Source organism: Colius striatus, chromosome Z, assembly GCF_028858725.1.
Source record: "Colius striatus isolate bColStr4 chromosome Z, bColStr4.1.hap1, whole genome shotgun sequence".
NCBI classification, from domain to species: domain Eukaryota; kingdom Metazoa; phylum Chordata; class Aves; order Coliiformes; family Coliidae; genus Colius; species Colius striatus.
The window spans coordinates 37,341,318-37,364,120 of record NC_084790.1 but is presented as its reverse complement, the minus strand read 5'-3'; the positions used below and the strand labels follow the sequence as shown (position 1 = coordinate 37,364,120).

General features: G+C 39.6%; 1 protein-coding gene across 28 annotated transcripts in view; it reads left to right on the top strand.

Moving 5' to 3' along the window:
* Positions 1–22,803, top strand: part of CPLANE1 (ciliogenesis and planar polarity effector complex subunit 1) — a 65,406-nt gene continuing 42,603 nt past the window's right edge. For 17 of the 28 annotated variants that reach the window (XM_062017293.1, XM_062017291.1, XM_062017287.1 and 14 more), the window contains exons 1-16: positions 9–760; positions 883–1,010; positions 1,873–2,008; positions 2,871–2,990; positions 3,401–3,627; positions 3,959–4,065; positions 7,509–7,665; positions 8,423–8,526; positions 8,681–8,863; positions 10,242–10,491; positions 11,469–11,621; positions 12,857–13,599; positions 15,867–16,051; positions 18,674–18,754; positions 19,449–19,613; positions 21,485–21,658. In XM_062017293.1, the coding sequence (XP_061873277.1) occupies positions 930–1,010; positions 1,873–2,008; positions 2,871–2,990; positions 3,401–3,627; positions 3,959–4,065; positions 7,509–7,665; positions 8,423–8,526; positions 8,681–8,863; positions 10,242–10,491; positions 11,469–11,621; positions 12,857–13,599; positions 15,867–16,051; positions 18,674–18,754; positions 19,449–19,613; positions 21,485–21,658 (2,866 nt within the window). In that variant the 5' untranslated portion in view covers positions 9–760; positions 883–929. Of the gene's footprint in view, positions 761–882; positions 1,011–1,872; positions 2,629–2,870; positions 2,991–3,400; positions 3,628–3,958; positions 4,066–7,508; positions 7,666–8,422; positions 8,527–8,680; positions 8,864–10,241; positions 10,492–11,468; positions 11,622–12,268; positions 12,343–12,856; positions 13,600–15,866; positions 16,052–18,673; positions 18,755–19,448; positions 19,614–21,484; positions 21,659–22,803 lie in introns of those variants that run through there. The other 11 variants (XM_062017284.1, XM_062017285.1, XM_062017286.1 and 8 more) reach the window with 11 other exon arrangements.

Sequence of the window (22,803 nt, the reverse complement as noted above, 5' to 3'; positions counted from 1 at the left end):
TCGGCCGTTAGCTGGAGCCTGTGGCGGCGGCGGTGCGTGCGGCGGGCGTAGGAGCGTGGGGAGGGCCTCCCAGGCGGCGCCTCAGCGCCTCGGGTCTGCCGAGCGCGGGGATCGGGGACATCCCAGGCGGCGCCTCCGCGCCTCGGGTCTGCCGAGCTCTGGGATCGGGGACCTGGGCGCGCAGCGCCTCCTTTTGTGGCCTGAGAGACGGAGTTAACCTGAGGGACCCTCTCCGCCTTGAGTCGCGCAAAAGTGGCAATGGGAGTCCTGTGGATGGCAGTCGGAGGCAGGAGGTGAAATCTGTTTGTCCCTTTCCTCCCCACGCAGGGCTCAGCGTTTCGCCGGTGCGCTGCGTCTCTCCGGGGGCTGCGCCACCCTCGGGTGAATCCCCAGAAACACGAGGCAGGAGCCCTAAGGCCGAATTGACCCCCTCCAGGTGTGGGGTGTTCCGCTCTCTGTCACCCGGCGGGCTGGGGATGCCCTCCTCTGCCTGCCTTCGGCTTGCCCCCGGCTCTCAGGCACAACCTGAGTAGGTATTTCGCTTCAGCTTCTCATCTCTTGAGCGTATGAGGCTCCTCTCCCACTCCCTCCCCTTTTCGTCGTTTTCGGCGTTGAGATTAGAGCCTTTAGGGAGACCCGTTGTCTTGTGGCTCCTTTTCTCTGAACTCCTTTAGGAACAAGCATGTCACCGTCAATGCTGGGCAGCAGATAGCCTGGCAGCTACGGGAATAGAAATAGCTGGTTTAATTTGGAAATACAGGTAAGCATCAAGTCTGTTTGTGTGTAGCAGGAAGCTGCTGTAGTTAAGGATGCCCGTCTTCGCTCGGCACTCAAGTAATAACTTACTGTCTTTTCTCCCTTTTATTTTCTCCTATGGGAAAGCTACAGTTTGTTTTTCATTATAATGATCACCTAGAAGTTTAATAAGAATGGAGATTAAGCTAGATGTTCTCATTTCTACTTGTACCAAGCAAAGAAAGCCATGGCCTCGCATCTCGTGGATTGGACAGGTAAAAGTAATGAACTTTTATTTAAATAAAATTCTGCAAAGATTAGGTTTTAAAGTAATACAATACTTTGCACTTTGTTTACAGGGAAGAGGGGTAAGAAAACCCTCAGGAACTGATTTATATATGCCCCAGTTAAGAGTTATTGAAATAAATGTCTTACTTTTCTGTCTTACTGAGTTGAGGCTGAAGATTCAGAAAGTCTAAAATAAACAACGAGGTGTGGGGTTTTTGTTGTGGAGGTTTTTTGATTGGTTGGGTTTTTAAAAGACTTATCCTTCATGAGATTGTTGTTTTTGTGGTTATAGTTTTTCAGAACCTATTTTTTTACAGTAAATTTTCCGAAATGATAAAAAGTTTTTTTCCCCATTTCATCCTGCATCTGTTGAAGGATGTGCTTTCCTAACTTTTTTTTAATATGAGACTAATTTTTTTTTTCTTTTCTCATAAATTATTTGAAGTGAAGTAAGAACCACTTATGGCCAATTTCTCCTTCACTGGCAGAAAATCTCACCAAATGAAACACTACAACATAATTAGTGTCTGATTTCTTGTTATGTTGGTGTGTGTTGGCAGCTAGTTCAGTTGAGGTACTTTGAAGAACTTTTTAATTATGATGTAAAATCAGTTTTATATTTTGAGACTTGACCAAATTCATCATCAGTGTAGGTTGATGCTAGATATGATGTACTGTAGAGCAAATATGCCAAAGAATGAAGTTAATATGGTGATTTCAGGTGTAACAACTTTTTTTAAAAACATTATTTTTCCCTAATATTTATTTTATCTCTGCATTATTTTTGAGGCTTACATAGGATATAACATTTAAAAGAATGAAATACTCTTTTTTTTTTTCTTCTAACAGGAAAAAGAGGCTATTTTTCTTCTAGATGATAAACGTATATATGAAATTAACCTGTCATCAGGGAAGACAAAGAAGAAAATCCCTCGACTACAGTCAGTGTTGAAAAATGTAGCTGTTTTAACAATATCAAGAAACAGTTAAGTATATGTTCTGTATTATAAACTTCACAGAATGGTAGGGACATCAGCCAGTCCCACCCTCCTGCTCAGGCAGATCCACCTAGATCAAGTCACACAGGAACATGATTGAAAATCTCCAGAGAAGGAGACTCCGCACCCTCCGTGGACAGCCTGTGCCAGTGCTTCCTCACCCTCACAGGAAAGTTTTCCCTTATGTTTAAATGGAACTTTTTGTATTCAGCTTTTGTCCATTACTCCTAGTTCTATCACTGGACAGTGCAGAAAAAAGTTTTACTCCATCACCTTGCCATCCACCTTTCAGATACTTTTCAGTATTAATGAGGTCCCTCCTCAGTCTTTTCCAGGCTGAACAGCCCCAGATCCCACAGCCTTTCCTCATAAGGAAGATGCTTCAGTCCCCTAATCACCTTGGTGACCCTGTGCTGGACTCTCCAGAAGTTCTCTGTCCCTCTTGAGCTGGGGAGCCCAGAACTGGACACAGGACTCCAGATGAGGCCTCACCAGCGCAGAGTAGAGGGGGAGAAGAACCTCCCTTGACCTCCTGGCCACACTCTTCTTGATGCATCCCAAGATGCCATTGGCCTTCTTGGCCACGAGGGCACATTGCTGGCTGATGGTTAGTTTATTGTCAACCTGGACTCCCAGGTCTCTCTCTGCAGACCTGCTCTCCAGCAGGTCAAACTGCTCGTCAAACTTGTATTCTTTTGTTTGTAGTTGTCACAGTGTAGAAAGGTGGAGTATCTAAAGGATCTGGCACTTCACTGTCAGCTTTAGAACTGTGGCTAAGATGAAAGGGAAGTAATTCAAAGTACTTCACAATACTGTTCTTCAAAACATCTCTTCCCCCAATGAACACAGGTGCTTGGTTAGCAGGAATACTTACAACAGGAGAACTATTTCTTTGGAATAAAGATCAGGACAGCTTGAAAATAGTTCCAGCCATTGAAGAGTCTAGGAAAGTAGTTGCAGCAGCACAAGGTAGGTTTTTACAATTAGTCTTTAGATAAAGGGATAGAACAAAGGTGGATTTCCTTTTGTTATGTGTTATTGCACAAGTAAAATTTACATTCTCACATTGTTTTCCATTTGTATAATTTATGTGCTAGCTAAGTTTTTAAAATGTTCATTTTGTCATGTGCATTTTGCATTTAGTAATCTCTTTAAGTTAGTACTAATTCTTTAAATACAGTAAATATTTTAATTTTTAATGGTTAGTTTTTAACTGTAGCAAAACATTCCTTAGAAGGTTATCAGTACCTTAGAGCAGACATACTTCTGATAAAAACTCTGTGCGTAATTTGAAGTTTATACTGTAGGTAGATTTTTATGACAAATGCTAACTGGAGAGAATAATGTAAAGGCACATATTTGCACTTTTTTTTTCCCAGAATGTTCAATGAGATTGTATTTGTATGTGTCTGGAGATGGCAGAAGGGCACTATTAACTACTCCTACAGCGTGTGTGTTTTTGTGGGAGAGCACAGAACAGGAAAATACATCCTCCAATAAAAATTCTTCTGGGCACTGGATGCAAATATTACGTGATGAGTCAGTCACCTTGCCTTCTACTGAAGAAAAAGAAACCGGAGTGCATGCTGTTTTCATACAAAGTGAGGTAAAAAAGAAATCCTAAAACAATCATTTAATCACTTCTGTAAAGTAGAGCCTTAGAAACAACAATGAATTTTGCAAGCAATGTCTGCCTCTTTTGTGTTGTGTAGGCTTAATTGTTCAGTTTGTGTCAGTTTTAATGCCAATGTCAGAACAGGCATACTGGATCAGATTGAAATCTGTCTGTCTCGGTAGTATTCTTGCCAGCTGTTACATTTCTGAATTAAGCTGAATTATAATAGCTATTCATCTAAATATATAAATAATTAAAGATAAAATTGTATGTAATGAGATTTTAGGGTTGGCTTTTTTTGTTTGTTTGCTTTTTTCCACAGGTACTGGGTGATTGCTGTTTGTGCTCTTTTGTGTTTTACTCTGGAGAATGCTTGATGCTTACATCTTTGATTCTTCGATGGCATGAAAATAGCTTTAAATATATTAGGTAAGGTCAAAGATACTTGAAAAAACATTAGCTTAAGAGGAAGATTTTTCTTTTGAAGTGGAATTCAGTGTTGCAGTTGAACACATTTACCTTGATGTCCAATTAGCCTGTGGTTACAAGCACCTGCTTACTTTTACATATGTATGTTCACAGTATGACATCTGTATGTATATATGGACAATATTGGCATATATATGATCCATGTATAGACATAAATGATAATTTTCAGGTGTTGAAGTGGGACTAATATAACAGATTTTTGTATATATTACATATCTAAACTTAGATCGAAATAAAACTGAGTGTATATGGGTGGCTATATAAGCCACACATGCCTGCACACACACGTGTGTTAGCATCAGGGAGCTTTTGCATTGTGTTAATAGATTACTTCCCTTGCTTTTTTCCTTATATTACTGTTGCTCACTCTGCAGACATAAATGCCTTGCATGCCTCTTTCTCTTCTTTATTACGCATTTGTATACTTTGTTTTCTCTTCACCTTTTTATCTCTTATTCCTTGACTATGTAAGAATATATGTGTGCATTTCTTTACTGGGACTAGGACCATGTACTGAAATAGTTATACTGATAGGACTGCTGTTGTGGTTTGGCCCAGCTAGCACAGCAGAAACACGACAGTCTCTCGCTCAGTGTCCCCATTCACCCCTACCCTCGTTAGGATGGCGGAGGCCCCAGTGAAATGGGAGTAAAAAGATAAGCAAGGTTGTTGTGGATTGAGACAAGGGCAGGGAGGACTCGCTGCCAATTCTAGTTCTGGGCAAAACAGACTCCAGTACTCGACTTAGAGAGGAAAGTAGGAAAGTTTATTCTACAAGAAACGGAATAAAAGCAAAAAGGGAGTAGGATGATGAGAAAATGACAACCAGCACTTTAAGATCTCCCTCCCCCATCCCTCCTTTCTTCCCAGGCCCAGCTCACTGCTCCCGATATCTCTACCTCCTTCCCCCTCCACGGCTCAAGGGGGCAGGGAATGGGGGATGTGGTCAGTCTCTCACAGATGGGTTCTGCTGCTTCTGACTTCTCAGATGAGGATGACTGCTTGCATTCTTCCCCTACTCCAACACAGGGTTCCTCCCATGGGACACAGTCCTTAACGAACTTCTCTGGTGTGGGTTGTTCCCAACAGCTGTGGCTTCTGCTGATACAGGTTCCCTCACATGGGACGCAGCCTCTTCACCCTTACCAGAAAAGGCTCTCTTGTCAAACTATGACAGGCTGTAAAGATGGCTCCTGTAAGAAGTTGCTCGCAACTCTCCCCAGCTCTGAGCCAGACCCACTGCTGGGGCTGAGCCAATTACAACGCCTCCACGATCTCTTTTTAAGAAGCCGGAAGGGGAGGCTTCTTCCTCCATCTTCTTCCTTCTTCTGCCCCTTCTCTGGCTGGTGGTAGTGCAAGGGGTAGGAACAGTGAGAGGAACAACCATGCGGACTTCAAGGTCAGTGATGAAAGAGAGGAGGAGGTGTGCTGGAGCAGAGACTCCCCTGCATTCTGTGGAGAGAACTGGTGAAGCTGAGATTTATTTTCATTTCTTTAAAGACCCTGCATCAGCGGTAGAGACTCATTTTGATAATGAGCCCGTATCAGGGGCCGAGACTCATTTTGCTAAAGCTGGCCCCGGACCAGGGGCAGTGATTCACTTCATTAAAGGCCCCGAGCCAGGGGCAGTGGTTTTGGCTGGGGGAGGCCATGTCCCGAAAGAGGGACCCAGTATGCACAGCTGCAGCTGTGGGGAGGAATCCATGACAAAGCAGCTCATTAAACTTATGCCCAGAAGAGGCCTTGTCCCGAGAGAGGGACCCTGTAACTGCAGAAACTGCAACTGTGGCAAAGAATCCACGCCAGAGATATTCACCAAGGACTGCGTCCCGTGTGAGGGACTCTGTATCAGCAGAAGCAACAGCGGCTGGGAACAACCCACACCAGAGAAGTTCGTTAAGGACTGTGTCCCATGAGAGGAACCCTGTATTGGAGTAGGGGAAGAATGCAAGCAGTCATCCTCATCTGAGAAGACAGAAGCGACAGAGCCCACCTGTGAGAGACTGACCGCATCCCCCACTCCCTGCCATTGATGGGGAAGGAGGTAGAGATATCGGGAGCAGTGAGCTGGGCCTGGGAAGAAAGGAGGGATGGGGGAGGGAAATCTTAAAGTGCTGGTTGTCATTTTCTCATCATCCTACTCCCTTTTTGCTTTTATTCCATTCTGTTTCTTGTAGAATAAACTTTCCTACTTTCCTCTCTGAGTCAAGTACTGGAGTCTGTTTTGCCCAGAACTAGAATTGGCAGCGAGTCCTCCCTGCCCTTGTCTCAATCCACAACAACCTTGCTTATCTTTTTACTCCCATTTTGCTGGGGCCTCTGCCATCCTAACAAGGGTGGGGGTGAATGGGGGCACCGAGCGAGAGACTGTCATGGTGCTGATGTGCTAGCTGGGCCAAACCACGACACAGCCTCTTCGTCCTTACCAGAAAAGGCTGTCATGTCAAACCATGACAGACCGCTTAAAAATACAAATGAATGATAAACCCAAGTACATGTGTGGTCCTTTCCTCTTCCCAAGAGAGGTACATATATCCATGAGTTTAAATTTGTACATACTTTGTACGAAGTTGCTAAAATTTTGCCCTATACTTTCACGTGTACAACTGCTTTTGTGAAATGATGCCCTTTTGATACCACTTGGTAATGATCTTCTTCTTGCCCTACACTCTGGCATCACTCTTTGTGCAATTTGTCAGTAGCATGGTAATGCCTTTCTGATAATACAAAAAATGAAGAAGAGTGTAACACTCTCAGTGTAGAGGTGATTATATAAATCCTAGTATTTACAGCCTGAAATTGTAACCACATTTCTCAGCCAGCTTACTCATACTTGCTTTATACCATCTGTTGCTCAAATTCATTGCTTACCCTTGCTTTATTTTTTCATGGCAGTGCTTTTATTTTCCGCCCACTATGTGCATCCTTCCCAATGGAATCTAATGCTTTCTGTCATGTTTTGAGTCCTTTTAGGACCATAGAATGGTTTGGGTTGGAAGGGACCTGTAAAGATGATCTGGCGCAACCCTACTGCAGTGAGCAGGGACACTTTCCACTAGAACAGGTTGCTCAAAGCACCGTACAACCTGAGTTTAAACACTTAACAGGAATGGAGCATCCATAACTACTTTGTTCAGAGCAGCGTGTTACTGAATTTCATTTTCACATTCTGAGTATTCCTGTTGGATAACATTACTTGAGGATACTATTCTTGGCTAGAATGCAAGTGCCTCATATAGATGCATGCTATATAATTTTATTTGCATGATCTATATATGTATCCAAATTCATGTTGTCTTGCATTGTTTCTTACTGTATGTGAATCAGCTCATTGAGCATAACCAAGTAACCTCTTGGTTTTTTCTTTTTTTTTTGATACTCAGTTCTTTACCATACCATATCCACTGGATACAGCACACTTTTTCTCTCATTGATTTGTTTCCTCCATGTGTATCTGTAAAGTCAAGAGGAGCTTTGCTATGTGCATTTACAAGAGATGGACTTCAGCTTGCAGTAGCTGTTAATCAAACTGATCCAAAGGTATCAACAACAGACAGTACATCATTTAAGCTAATAATTCAGTTTGAATGAAGTTATAACAAGGATTTAATAATGCATTTTTGGGCGTGAATTTTCAGCATTCTTATTGAAACACCTGATTATGTTCACATTGAGTTCTGTAACTGAAAAATTACTCCACAACTTACAGTTTTTTGAATGCTGATGCTAAAAAATGCATCTAAGTTTCTCTTGTCATTTCTAATCACCCAAGAAATACAGCGATAAAATTTCGATTACAGTTGTATCTGCAAAGATCCTGGATGATTCTCAATCAGCCTTTAGCCTAACATATTGAGGTTAACTTCCCACTTCATAGTGTTTTTCCTTCTAACAAGTCAAAGGCCAAATCTTAATGTACTTTTCAGTGCAAATGATGACAGGGAATATGGACCACCTTCCTTAGTATAACAGGATGGGGTGAGGAGGTCCTTCAAAGCTCCAGTTGTTTGTTCATCAACAAGATGGGCGAAAAGAGAACTTGAATGATTTTGAGGACTTTAGAAAAAGTGATATAAAAATTTTTTTTTTCTATATTATCTATAATTATTTTTCAAATTTAGAAATAGGTATAAAAATGAAAAAATACATAGGAATAGATATTGAAGTGCAATGTCACTTTCATGTATGCTTCCAGTACATCAAATGTAATGCATAACTTGTTAATGGAAATTTACCGTTTTTTTATGATAGTCATGTTTTGATACAATCATTTACGTTTTCTTTGTGTACTTTCTAGGCAACTCAGATTTTGTTTTTAAGCACATTGAATTGTGTAACTGTTTCGGGTAGCCTTAAAGGTTGTAGCAGCAAGAATGGTATGGTCCCGTCCAAGTTTATCAGGTCAGTAATTCATGTCGTTTCTGCTGCTGGTGTGGAGTTTTTGGTTTTGTGTGGTGGGGTTGGGATGCGTGGTTTGTTTTTTTTTTTTTTAACTAACCTAGTATTTTGATGCAGAAATTTGACAGAGAAATTTTATTTTTCCTGCACAATTTAGATCTTACTGGGTTGGTGATATGAGTTGGACTCCTGATAGCCTTTTCTTAGCTTGCATTTTAAAACGTGGATATTTGATTTTATTGACCTCTATGGGTGAATTGATGACCTTGGTTACTTCTGGCTGCTCTGTAGAATTTGGACCAGCAGAGTTTATTCCATTTCATCCACTAATAACATACAGGTAAAAGGGTTTGAAAATGTTTATATGTTTCTGTCATATGATCATATCTTAGTTTTTAATGTATTTTTTACAATTTTACACAAACTTCACATTTCAAATTAACTCTTTTACTTTTCATGTGTCTTTTCAATATCTGTTTCTCATTCCTAGTTCTTTCTATTTCTTATAATGAGTTTGTTGTGAAAATTGGTATTGTGACAATGTAGGTGTACATTAAGTGATTTGCATTTTTAAATGTTTGAATTTAGGAGTAATTAAAAATAGCATGTTTTTGTGATGTAACAAGAAGCTAAACTTGCAGAAGTACTAAAAGATTTATTTAAAACCAGTGTTATTTCCCTGCCCACTATTTAATTTTACCTAAAGAACTTCATATCACGTTTCCATATTGGATTTTGCAAATGATATAATGGCATGGGCAAAAACTAGTTAGCTTTTCGAAGTTTTTTTTGGAGTACTCCAGATCGAAATTTTGAAATTATGCTGTGGGGTGCGTAGGGGAATAGAAGTGTTTGATATCACTTTTCAGCATAAATTGAAAGTTAACAAGTGTGACACAGTCTAAACTAAAGGAAATACATTAAAAAAAAAAATACTGTTAATTCTTAGTGACTAAAACCAGATAATGTGTAAATGTAACATCTCTTGAAAACATTCAAAGCATTATATAATACTTTCTTACGATGTCTGGTTGGAAGATCAGATATTAAAATATATTAAAATTCCTTAATTATAATGCTGTTACTTTACTTTCAAATAGTCTACCAACTTCTAGATTATTAAGAGATTTTTTTAAAAAGCCCAGTAATTTTACACATTATTTCAGAGTATTGTGGGGCTAAAATTAGAATAGATGCACAACCTAGCTTTCGGGAACTTAACAGGGAGTGATTTCTTCATAAGAAAAGACATGTAAGACCTTTTTTGTAATAGAAGATTTGTGTGTTGACACAAAATATTTCTGTTGAATATCTGAACTGATTCTTAAATACTCAGATTCAGATGTAGAGGAATGGGTTTTTTTTTCATAGTTAATGATTAGAAGCTACTTGGAGTTGCATCTTCAAACACTTGTCATATGCAAAAGCTAGATGAAGTGTGATAAAAGAATTTTCAAGTCCAATTGTAAAAAAATCTGTATGATAATTATTGATGGAACAGTAAGAGCTGCAACAAAACTTTGGCATCTTGCAAGCGTAAATAGGGTCATCCTGACTGCTCATCCTGCAAAATATTTGAAACTCTTAGAATTCTGAATAGACCTATTGGGACTGTTTTGTGAATGGTATTAAGTATTCTTAAGTTAGTCCTTCTCTGTTCTGTTCATGATTACACATGGTAGTTGCTTCTTACTATATTTGATGTATCTTTATTTTAGATGGCAGAACACACGTGGTCAAGACTCTAGTCAGTCTCTTGGTTCTTCAGCTTCTGAAAGTGATGTTATGAGACAGAGATTCTCTGTTGCCTCACACTCAAGATTACCCTACCTCATTGTCTCTGATGGTTACATGATAACAGTGCTTAGATTTCCCAAGAACCTTTCACCATCAGGATTTGTAAGATCTCTCTTGCTTGATTCGACCCAAAGGCTTGAAAATATTCGTGGGAGTTTGCTGAACTCCAAGGTGGGGTTATGAATTATTTTGCAGGCTTTAAGTAAAAAATTTAATGTATATAAAATGTATAATTTTTAAATTTAGTACCTCAGTGTTGTTTACTGTGATATTTATGTAACTTCCTTTGAATTGTAAGTTGTTTTGAGAATAGTGTTGATCTGGAAAACAATGAATACTCAGTTTTTCTGACATTTTATTCCTTTGGTGGCTGAGTGACATTTCAGTAAAATGTAGTAAAGACGATCTTAACTGTGACTATATATTCTTTCTGGAACTGTAAAAGAAATTGGAGTTTCTCCATCTATGGAGTTGGTTCAGAGTGTTGACTAGAGCAGTCAGCACCATTCCCAGTGGTGCTGTGTGCATGTGTCTACTAGGTCCTCAACTGAGATTATCAGTTCAAGCTTGCTTAAAGCATTTTGGTTTATTTTTCTGCTGCTTCCAAATTGAGCTAAGTCTAGGAGAAAGGAAATCTTTGAAGGAAGGGATCCTGAAGATATTGCCAACAATGGAAATCATAACAGATACTAAATTCAGAATTTTTTCATTTGTTGCTGGAGTACAACTTCTCTTCAAGTCCATTTGCACTTAGGATTTTATGAGAAGTGAGATATGATCATGTTTGTACATAAATTAGAAGAATGGGGAAGGATGTGAGGATTTAAAGAGTTATGTTACAAGAAAGAATCCAAGAAAGCCTTACATACAAGCAGACTTGTAGGATCATTTCAGGAATTGAGCAAGAAGATTCGTTCAGCAAGAAGCAAAGTGAAGTTGCCTGATGTCAAGCAAGTTATGCTTTCCTGAAGCACGGTCAAATCGTAGTTTGTTTTTGTGCAACATAGGGCTGCTGAGCTGTTCTCTCTTTTTTGTCTGGGACTTTTAAATGGAAACGTTTTTCAGAAGGTACCAATACACTTGTTTTGTTTAGAAGGTGTCTGGTTTGATGAGACAGGTAACATGTTATACGTTGTTGTTTCTTCTAGTCTAAAGGGAGACCTCTCTGTTTACGATCACTGTTGTCTTTAAAAGCTACTCTGCTAAAATATACTCAAAAACAAAGTTCCATCTTTTCCACCATTCCAAAATTTCTGGAAGAGGACACAATAGAACTGAGTGAGAAAACCACAGATTTTCTGGTACTTAAAAGCATTTTTCCACTTAATATTAACCAAAGGATTTAATTTTAAGATATTCTAAATGGGGGTTTTTTTTCAAATATAGATATATTTTTAAATGTAGATATATTTTCAAATATAGATATATTTGCTCTTATTAGATGTATTTAAAGTGATTAAATGTTAATTTCTTTTATCTTTATACTTGTGATGAATATGGCTATTTTTCTCAACTGATACTTTATTTTTCTTTTCAAATATCTTCTTTCATCAGTGTAGTAACTTTCTGAAAACTACATACTTACCTACATACACATACTACAGCTTCAGTTCATAATAAAATGTAGTGTAACTCTACTAAATATATTGCAGCCGAAAAAGAGAAGAGGAGACTGTGGGGAGAGCTCATTCATATTTACAAGTATATAAATGGTGGATGTCAGGAGGTTAGGACATCCCTTTTTTCTCTTGTATGAATGAGATGGAGCTGGAACACAAAAAGTTCCAATTAAACATAAGAAAAACCTCTTTTTACTGTGAGGAGGAGGGAGCCCTGGCACAGTCTGTCCAGTGAGGCTGTGGAGTCTCCTTCTCTGGAGGTCTTCAGAATCTGCCTGGGTGTGTTCCTGTGTGACCTGATCTAGATTGACCTGCTTCTGCAGGAAGACTGGACTAGATGATCTCTAAAGATCCCTTCCAACCCCTACCATTCTGTGATTCTATGAAAATATGTTCCTGCAAGGTATAATGTTATTATCCTCAGTTTTAGAGGATTTTCCCATCACTTCCAAAATTTCACTGCATCTTTTGGAAGAATGGTTCTGTGATCAAAGTTATTGTACCGCCTTTACCAGCTCCTTTCCATGTTTTTTGTTTTTGACTTATTCTTTGAGGCTTTTGAGCTTTTATTCAATGGCTTCTATATCTTATAGGTATCTGGCAAAAACTCTTCCTTATACTTCAGGCTTAACAAGGGACAGCTTCTCACTTTCTAGTATAAAAGCTACTGCTGTGGTTACAGTGTAATTTTTTGTTGTGAGGTAATTTAATTTTTGTCTGCACAACTATTTCAAATATTAAGATTTAGTTTGAGATCTAGATGAAACCACTGGAAATTAAACTTATTTCCAATTAGACAAGTTAATTAGGCATAAAGATTTCATCTGTGAGACTAAGTGATGATTTGTTGCATACTGTGTGCTCTCTCTCAATGGAGCTGAATTGAACCATTACTACTTTTTTTTTGTCTAATTCAGGATTTTGAAGAAGAATCAGATGATGAAAAGCAGATTTGTAATGTCCCTTCCAGCTTCTACAGCCAAGTTGGTAAAGCTGATCAAGGCCACTTAGAATTTGCATCAGTGTTTGATACCATCCATGCAAAAGACAATATGGAAGAGCAAGATAAATTATCAGTGGAACTATATTCCATTCAGAAAAACCTTCATGCTGCGTGGCAGATAGGGATTTCAAAAAATACGGAAGAGAAGGATATATTACTGAATTACACAGTGAACTGTATTATCCATTTTTTCAATGTTCTTCAGTTTGTGAAATATTCTTTGCTAAACCAGGAGTCATCTTTAGATATGTCTATGAAGAATACGCACTGGATGCATTGTGTCCTGAAATATTTCCAACAGTATTTGACTGTCTTGTACTGGCATTCAAGAGCCAGTCTGACTGGGCACATCGCAAAGCTGACTTTACAAACTTTAAAATTGATGCTTATACAGCAACAAGACCAGTTGTTTTCAAAAAATCTTTTGGCATGCTTCTGTCTTCTGAAAATGGTTTCTCATGCTCTGAGTAGCATGTGCGTACTGCAGTATGAAAATTTTTTTGCGTCTCACAGCAATAGTATTGTGGAACTTGACTCCTTTACGGTGCCTATTTTGCTAGTTCTTGATGACAATACTACTCAGCAGTTCAGCTCACTGAAGTCTCTGCTTAGAGAGCCTCCTCAAGCAGTAGACTATAATGCAAAAACAGAAAAAAGGTATGAATGTGCTTTGTGAGGAGGAACAAAGAAATACAGAGAGAACAACCAGGTGATTAGGCCCAGACAGCATGGGTTTTGGAAGGGCAGGTCCTGCCTGACTAACCTGATCTCATTCTGTGACAAGGTGACTTGCTGAATAGATGAGGGAAAGGCTATGGATGTTGTTTACCTGGACTATAGTAAAGCCTTTGACATGATTTCCCACAGCATTCTCCTGCAGAAACTGGCTGCCCGTGGCTTGGAGGAATGTACTCTTCCCTGGGTAAAAAACTATCTGATGGCCTGGCCCAGAGAGTGGTGGGAAATTGAGTGAAATCCACTTGGCAGCCAGTCACAAGTGGTATCCCAGTGGCTCAGTGCTGGGTCTTGTGCTGTTTAACATCTTAATTAGTGATCTGGATGAAGGTATCAAGTGTACCCTCAGTCAGTTTGCAGGTGACAAGAACATGCCTAAAGAGAGGCAATGAAGCTGGTGAAGGGTCTGGAGCACAAGTTTGATGAGAAGCAGCTGAGGAAGCTGGGATTATTTAACCTGTAGAAAAGGAATCTGAGGGGAGATATGATCATTCTCTACTACTCCCTCAAAGGAGGTTGTGGCAAATGTGGGGGCCAATCTCTTCTCAAGAGTAACAAAAAAGAGGAAATGGCCTCAGGTTGCTCCAGGAAAGGTTTAGATTGGATATTGATAAAAGATTCCTCACCAAAGGTGTTGTCAAGCATTGGAACAGGCTGCCCAGGGAAGTGGTGGAGTCACCATCCCTGGAGTTGTTTAAAAGGTATGTAGATTTAGCATTAAGGACATGGTTTAGTGGTGGCCATGGAACTGTTAGGTTAACAGTTGGACTTGATGATCCAAAAACCTTAAACATCTTTTCCAACGTGAATAATTCTATGATTTTTCTGTTGGAACATCAATTTTATTCTTCAGTAATACAGTAATTACAACATCATTTTGTTTCTTTTTTGTGTCATTCCCTGGAAAAGCATGATAATATGTTAAAGCACGTGGTTAGGGCCTAGACCTGTAGTTGTATGTAGTTGTGATGGCTTAACTAATTACTGCCAGTCACTTCAGAGATAATTCATGGGTTAACAGATCATGCCAGGTCGTCTAGTGCAGCAACAATCCAGATGTTGCAGCTTAAGAAGTTTTTACTGCCTGTTGCCCATTCCACTTGTTCAGATGCAAAATCCCAAAGTCTGGAGTCAAGAAGCTGTTTATATACATCTGCAATGTCAATTTAGTCAGCAAAGTTGGCACTTCATACATAGTCCCAGAACAATAACAATATCATCAGTGTGGGAACTACTAAGCTCTTGGAGCTATTTCTTCTTTGAAGATACACACAAAAACTTGAAGGACGCTTTAACTGAAATTATGCAATCCAGCTGTTGGGATGGTGTATTAGTATCACTAGAGTATTTCTCTGCTGCAGAACTCAAATGAATCTGAGTGCATTAATGACATGAGCAGGCTGTTCATTTTGAGAGATAAAAACCTAAGAAATATTATAACTTAAAAATGGCTACAGGAAAATAATATTTCTTCAATAAGCTTAACATATAATACTGTACTCATTGCAAATTTGATAGTCCAGTTTCAGTTATCTCTGAGAAGATAATGTGTTTGATAAATTTTGCTCCAGGTACTGATCACGTTGCCTATGTCTGACTCTATATGTATTAATAATGGAAGCAGTAGTATTATAGAAGAGATTCAGATCTGTTGCAGTTCTGTGTAAGCTTTTTCACATCCCTGGCAATGTATATTTGTTGTTATTGACAAGCTTATAATGTTTCTGAGCTATTATATCTAATAATGCTGTGCTATGCAAGAGAGACTTGCCAGTCTACAGTCTTTTGTTTCCCTGTATTTGCTTTTCTGTATTAGGCTTTCATTGTGTTTTTTTAATAAGTCATATTTATTAAGTCAGTTATACCTGTTTTGAGGTTTATTTAGGTTATTTCATTTCCCTGTTGTTTAGTTAGCAAGGGATTAATCTGGGGTGCATTTGTATGCTTCAGTAGATGGCTGCATTTATGGAAAATGAGAGGAATCAATATTTGTTGATCAAAAAACCAAAAGCCAAGGCAAAAAGTGTTTCATTTTTTTGTCCTCTCATTGAAATAAAGGCATTAGTAGTTAACGTAAAATGTAACTTAGTTTTCAGATATGTAACGCGAGATACAAGAAAATAAGGTATCAATATAAGTAATTGTTAACTTTTTGTGATCTCTGTAATATTCTACTTCTTGAACTACAGGTTGATTGTACTGTGGCAATTGTTGTATAAGAAAGTGATTTGGTATCAGATGCAGCTGGACAAAAGAGTGAACAAGAATGCAGAAGAAGAGTCTGTTGTGTCATTGCTTTTAAGTCATGTACAAGCAACCCTGCAGTCTTCAGGAGTGACCTTAGAACAACATTTGAAGATCAATTCTGTATCTGGTGAGTACTTTGGGAAGAGCTACAAATGTCAAGTAGTTGCTTAGTTAATTGAATACAGGGAAAATTAGGTCCAACGTAATGACAACCAATAACTGGCCACCAAGTGGAAGAACAGTTAACAGTGAGACTTTTCTTAAAATTTTGATCAGAACTCAGTCTTAAATATTTAATGTCTCAGTAAACCTGTAGATTGTATTACAATGTTTAGAGCTTCTTGAGCTAAATAAAAAACATATATTGACCTTGATTTCAGTAAGGCATTTGACACTGTCTCCCACAGCATCCTCACAGCAAAACTGAGAAAATATGGACTGGTTGATCAGGTGATGAGGTGGATTGTTAACTAGTTAAAGGGAAGAAGGCAGAGAGTTGTGATCAGTCGGGCAGGGTCTATTTGAAGGCTTCTGTCTAGTGGAGTGTTGAGATCAGTACTGTTCAATATATTAATTAATGACCTTGATGAGGGAACACTGTCAGCAGGTTTGCTGATGATACTAAAGTGGGGAGAGTGGCTGACACACCAGAAGGCTGTGCCGTCATTCATCAAGACCTGGAGAGACTGGAGAGTTGGGCAGGGAGAAATCTAATGAAATTCAACAAGGGCAAATGTAGAGTCTTACATCTGGGAAAGAATAACCCCATGTACCAGTACAGGCTGGGGAATGAACTCTCAGAGAGTAGTGTTGGGGAGAGAGACCTCAGGACCGTGGTGGACAGCAGGATGGCCATGACACAGTAATGTGCCCTTGTGGCCAAGAACGCCAGTGGCATCCTGGGGTGTATTAGAAGGGCTGTGGTGAGTAGGTCGAGAGAGGTTCTCCTCCCTCTGTGCCCTGTGAGACCACATCTGGAATATTTTGTCCAGTTCTGGGCCTCTCAGTTCAAGAAGGGCAGGGAGCTGCTGGAGAGAGTTCAGTGTAGGGCCACAAGATGATGAAGGGAGTAGAGCATCTGCTTTATGATGAAAGGCTGAGGGAGCTGGGACTCTTTAGCTTGGAAAAGAGGAGACTGAGAGGTGATCTCATTAATGTTACAAACACATAAAGGATGGGTGTCACACTGTTCTCAGTGATGTCCAGTGATAGAACAAAGGGCAAGAGGTACAAGCTGGAATGTCAGAGGTTCCAAAGAAACGTAAGGAAAAACTTCTTCACTGTGAGAGTGATGGAGCACTGGAAAAGGCTGCTCAGGTGAGTTGTGGACACTCCTCTGGAGACTTTCAAAACCCATCTGGATGAGTTCCTGTGTGACCTACTCTAGGTGATCCTGCTCTGGCAGGAGGATTGGCCTAGATGATCTTTTGAGGTCTCTTACAACCCTTAATATTTTTGTGATTCTGTGACTTGTTTGCTTTGAATCATGTCTTACATGGGAACTGAATTCTGGTCTCATTTGTGTTGCAGTTGATGGGCATCATGGTGTGTGTCTTACTGCATTTCTACATAGCAATCCTTTTCACTCCATGTGATCGCTGGTTTTGTATGTGAATGTAGTCAGCCTCAACTAGGTATCTAATTTAGTGTAACCTAATGCAGTATGCTTAATCTAGTATATTTATTCTGCAAACAGTATATGGTTGTACCCTAATTTCTTACACATTACTATCCTATGCTCTGTCTTCCTCCTTCCCATTTATATCTCCCACTACAGTTGTTTCTTTTCTATATTCTTGATGTCTCTTAATGATAATTCAAGCTTCTCTTCCTATCTCGCTCTGTACAGTACATTAGCTCCTTCATGTCTCTTAACTCATCCTAACAACATGTTCATCTTCCCACCCTTCCTTTCTGCCCATTTGTTATCACAGAATCACAGAATGGTATGGGATGGAAGGGACCTCGAAAGATAATCTAGTCCAACCTCCCTACTCAAGCAGGCTTGCCTAGATCAGGTCATAGATCTAGGTGGGTCTTATGTTCTTTATTTACATTCAGCTTGTCAGATATGTCAGAGTTTGTGGATGAGCTACAGTAACATGGGTTCTGATGGGCCAGACAATACCTGAAACGGCTAGCTGCTGTTAAGCAAGATAGAGTTCCCCAATTGGAATTGGAATAGAGGTGGAGAGGTGACATTTAGAGAGATGAAACATGTGTGTAGACCTGTTGTTTGAAAGGGCTTTTATACTGGAAAAAGAACAAATTCAACTTGTTAAATGATTTTACAACTGCTTTTTACAACAGAAGAACCCTCCCATATTAAATGAAATATCAAAACAGATAAGAGAAAGTGCTTTTCCCCATTAATAAACTATTGTGAGTTTTGAGTACTGAACTTTTTAGCTGGAGTTAACACTTAAAACCTTCTGTAATCTTAAAAAAAATAACCCAATTACTGAAAATCTTGTAGGAATCATTATAACCTGAAATGTTTTTTGAGTTTTTTTTTCATTCAACAGTGATTTTGCAATTTTTAAAAAAAGGCGGGGAGGAGTATTCCAAGTCACCTCTCTCAGAAGCTGAAAACTTAGATTCAACTCTGAGAACAGAGATTTACTGGATACTTGTTTATTTTACTCTGATTTTCATAAATCGGTAATACTGAGGTCCGTGCATGTGTATTTGTTCATGTAAAAGGTAACTTTATAGAGCTTTTAATTTGTTATATATGTGACTTTTATAGGTGAGGAGAAGTTCCTTTTAGGCTCATACAAAGATTCCATTGACATTTGGAAAAGATCTCTTTGTGAAATCAAGGCAAAAGGTAAGGGTTAATATCTTTTTTTATGGGGAAGGGGAATAAGCTGTGTAATAACTTTATGTAATTATTGGTGACTCTGCCCATCATGAAAAGGGGACAAGACACATAAAGGGTGCATAGTTGCAATTAAGGTGGGATTTGAATAGAGACCGGTCTGATTGCTCCCTGGGAAAATTCTGTGCATTTCTATTTTAAGATCAGAATTTTGTTGTGATTATGAAGTGCTTGGTACAAAAAAGTTCTACGTATATTTCTGGGCAAGAAAGAGACAATGAAAAACAGATGAACAAAAATAACTTCCTTTAGTAGCTGTGAAATCAAAAGAATGTTTTAGGAGTAACATGCCAAAATACTTTGTGACAGGAATTTATTTAGGAGTCAGTTTGAAACATATTCCAAAGTCTCTTCCCAGGTACCACAAGTAAAAATTTGTTATGGTTATTATGATGAGGAATGAAAGAAGATTTCTATAAGTAAAACTGTTGTGGATGAGCATTAACTCAGTACTAACTTAGAAGCTGTAGGAAGGTTGTAGATCCTAAAACAGATGCTCCTGATTTCAGCTCGTTCTCAGAGTATGTCTTTCTCTAAATAGGTTTCTGGAGAGTGAAGAACTAGTACTTTCAAATCTACTGTCTCTGTATTTTGAGTTTTATTGTTTATTTCCCAACTGGACTTGTTTTTTGTTTTAATGCAGGAGGAAAAAGATCCCATTTTCTTCAGAGTAGATATTACCTTGCAATATTATTTTGCCACCTGTATCAGTATAACTTGTGTGATGCTCAGGGGCTCTGTGATCATCTGGTAGAAGAGATTTTAAGGCGGTCGCAGATCTCAGTGGGTCAGATGGAAAAATTTTCTGGTATGTTTTTATTGCATAAAAGTGTGATAAGGTAGGTTGATGCGGTTTGAATAACCTAGCATTCTGTGCCATTACATATGCAATTGACAGCGTGCTTTGCTCTTTACACTGCTGAAAACTCTGTTTTCAGTGACTTTAAACATCTTTTTCTGATCCACAGATATTCTTTCAGCTGCACTTTTTCAAGGTTTAGGCAACTTTTGTTGTAGAATTCATAGGGAAAGCATGGCCTGTTAAGTGTTCTTAAATTCACAGCAGACTTTGTATAAGAAAAATAAGGGGGAAATAATATGCTTTCATTCTGTATTGATTTAACTTTTAAAAAATGATACAATGTCTTAAAATAATGGACTTTAGATTGGCCACCAGTCCTAAATAGACCATGACAAGTGTTTTTTTTGCAGTTGCTTTCTATTTTGTCTCTTAAGTCAGAGTATTAAATATAATGTGATGGTTTAGCCCTGTCTGGATGTCAGATGTCCACCAAGTCATTCTGTCATTCCACCTTCTAAACTGAGCAGATGAGAGAGAAACATAATGAAAGGCTTGCAGATTAAGGTGTAAGGACAGGGAAATCACTCAGCAATTATCATCACAGGCAGAACAGACTCAACTTGGGGAGAAATTGTTTGATTTATTAATGAACAATCAAAACAGAGTAGGGAAAATCAGAAATAAAAACTGAATCTTAAAACATCTCTCCCAACCCCTCCCTCTTCTTGGGACTCTCCCTTCTTTTCCCCAGCAGTGCAGTTCATTACAGATGTACTTTGCCGCTGCTTCTTCTCAGAAGGAGGCCTCCTCACACTTCTCACTGCTACACTGTGGGATCCCTCCCTTGGGAAACAGTCCTTCATGATCTATTCCAATGTCTTTCCCATGGGGAACAGTTCCTCATGAACTGCTCCATCATGAGTCCTTCCCATGGGGTGCAGCCTTTCACCAACCGCTCCAATGTGGATCATCTACAGGGAAAACAATCCTTGAGAAACAGAGTGCTCCAGTGTGGTTCCCCCAAGGGGTCACAAGTCCTGACAGCAAACCTGGTTCAGTGTGTGCCACTTCCTCTGTGGGCTCCCAGATCCTGCCAGGAACTTGCTCCAGGGTGAGCTTCCCACAGAGTCACAGCCTCCTTCAGTCGTCCACCCACTCCAGCGTGGGGTCCTCCACAGGCTGCAAATGGACCTTTGCCCCCTTGTGACCTCTGTGGACTGCAGGGGCATAGCTGCCTCACTATGGGCTGCAACACAGGTCTCTTCCAGTGCCAGGGCACCTCATCCTCCACTGACCTTGGTGTCTGTGGAGATATTTTCACGTTATCACTCTGTTCTGCTGCTGCTGCCACCATTTTGCATCTGCATAGCAACTTCCTTCCCTTCTCAAATACGTTATTCACAGAGGTGTTACCTCCATCAGTAATTGGCCAGGCTTTGGTCATCTGTGGGATCCATCTTAGAATTCACTGGCAATGACCCTATCAAGTCTAGTGGAAGCTTCTGGCACCTCTTTGTTTAAAGAAGCCACCCCTGTAGCCTGCTGTTACCAAAACCTGGTGATGCAAGACCAATACATAAAAATTCCAAAATGTTACTGAGTTTGGAATTTTTGAGTTTTTTTGACTCAACTGTTACCTAAACTTAGATACTGGAGTTACATTTATAGTCATTTAAAACCTAGTGTAAAGTCTTAAACACTAATATAACGTTTAATGTAAAAGATTAAGCCTTGTAAGTCCTGAAATCTCGTCAAGAAATTAATACCATAGTTTGCTTGTTTTAAAAAAGTTATATAAGTGGTGATTAAATAATTTTAACATTGAAATACAAAATAATTTTCCTTGTAACATTGTATTTTGTTACCTCTTTTTTCAGATACCAAGTATTTTCAGCATGAGCTTTGGATGGTAACAGAAATTCATACTGAAACTGCTATGGCTGTGATTCGATCCATGGCACGATTCATGGCTGCATATTTCACAAATCAGCTGCTTTATATCTTTCCTCCACACAGTGTTGACATCCTGTATCCACTTCACATCAGACAAGGTATTTTCTCTCACAGCAGTTCAATTTGCTGTGCTTAGCTCTAACCCCTTTTTTACATGTAAATCAGTACTATCTGTTATGCATTAACTTAGTGATTTATATTTTCAGTACCATTAACTGTAACGATAAAGTAACTGGCTTTTTCAGGTACCTTTGTTAATGTATATGTGTGTAGGGGGAATTAATGTTTTGCATCACTTGGATATTGAATTTTTTTCTGGTGCTTGAAGCTGATAGTTTTTTGTGTGCATTTGAATTGGCATCCATAGAGTAGAATCATAGAATCATTTGGATTGTAAAAGACCTTTAAGATCATCGAGTTCAGTTGCTAGCCCAGCACTTCCACACCCACCTCTAAACCATGTCCGCAAGCATCACATCTGCACGTCTTTTGGATACCTCCAGGGATGGTGACGCCACCACTTCTCTGGACAGTCTGTTCCAATGCTTGACAACCCTTCTGCTAAAGAAATTCTTCCTAATATCTGATCTAAGACATCCCCTGGCACAACTTAAGGCCATTTCCTCTTGTCCTGTTGCTTGTAGTTTTGTAAAAGAGACTGTCATTCCAGCAGTTGAATGTCTCTTGAAGTGAGAGGCCCAAAAGCAAACACAGTACTCAAACTGTGGCCTCACCAGTGCTGAATACAAGGGTACAGTCACTGCCCTGGTCCTGCTGACCACTCTCCTCCTCATACAAGCCAAGATGCCATTGGTCTTCTTGGCCACCTGGGCACACTGTTGGCTCATGTTAAGCTCCTGTTGACCAACACCACCAGGTCTTTTCCACCAGGCAGCTTTCCAGCCACTCTACCCCAAGCCTGTAGCGTTGCCTGGGGTTGTTGTGGCCCAGGTGCAGAGCCTGGCACTTGGCCTTGTTGAACGTTAGACAATTGGCCTTGACCCATCAATGCAGCCTGTCCCGGTCCCTCATAAGACCCTTCCTGCCCTCAAGCAGGTCTATACACCCTTCACCAGCTTGGTGTCAGCAGCAAATTTACTGAGGGTGCACTCAATCCTCTCATCCAGATCATTGGTTAAGATATTAAACAGAACAAGACCCAGCACTGAGTCCTGGGAACACCACTGGTGACTGGACGCCACCTGGATTTAACTCCATTCCCCACCACTCTCTGGGCCCAGTG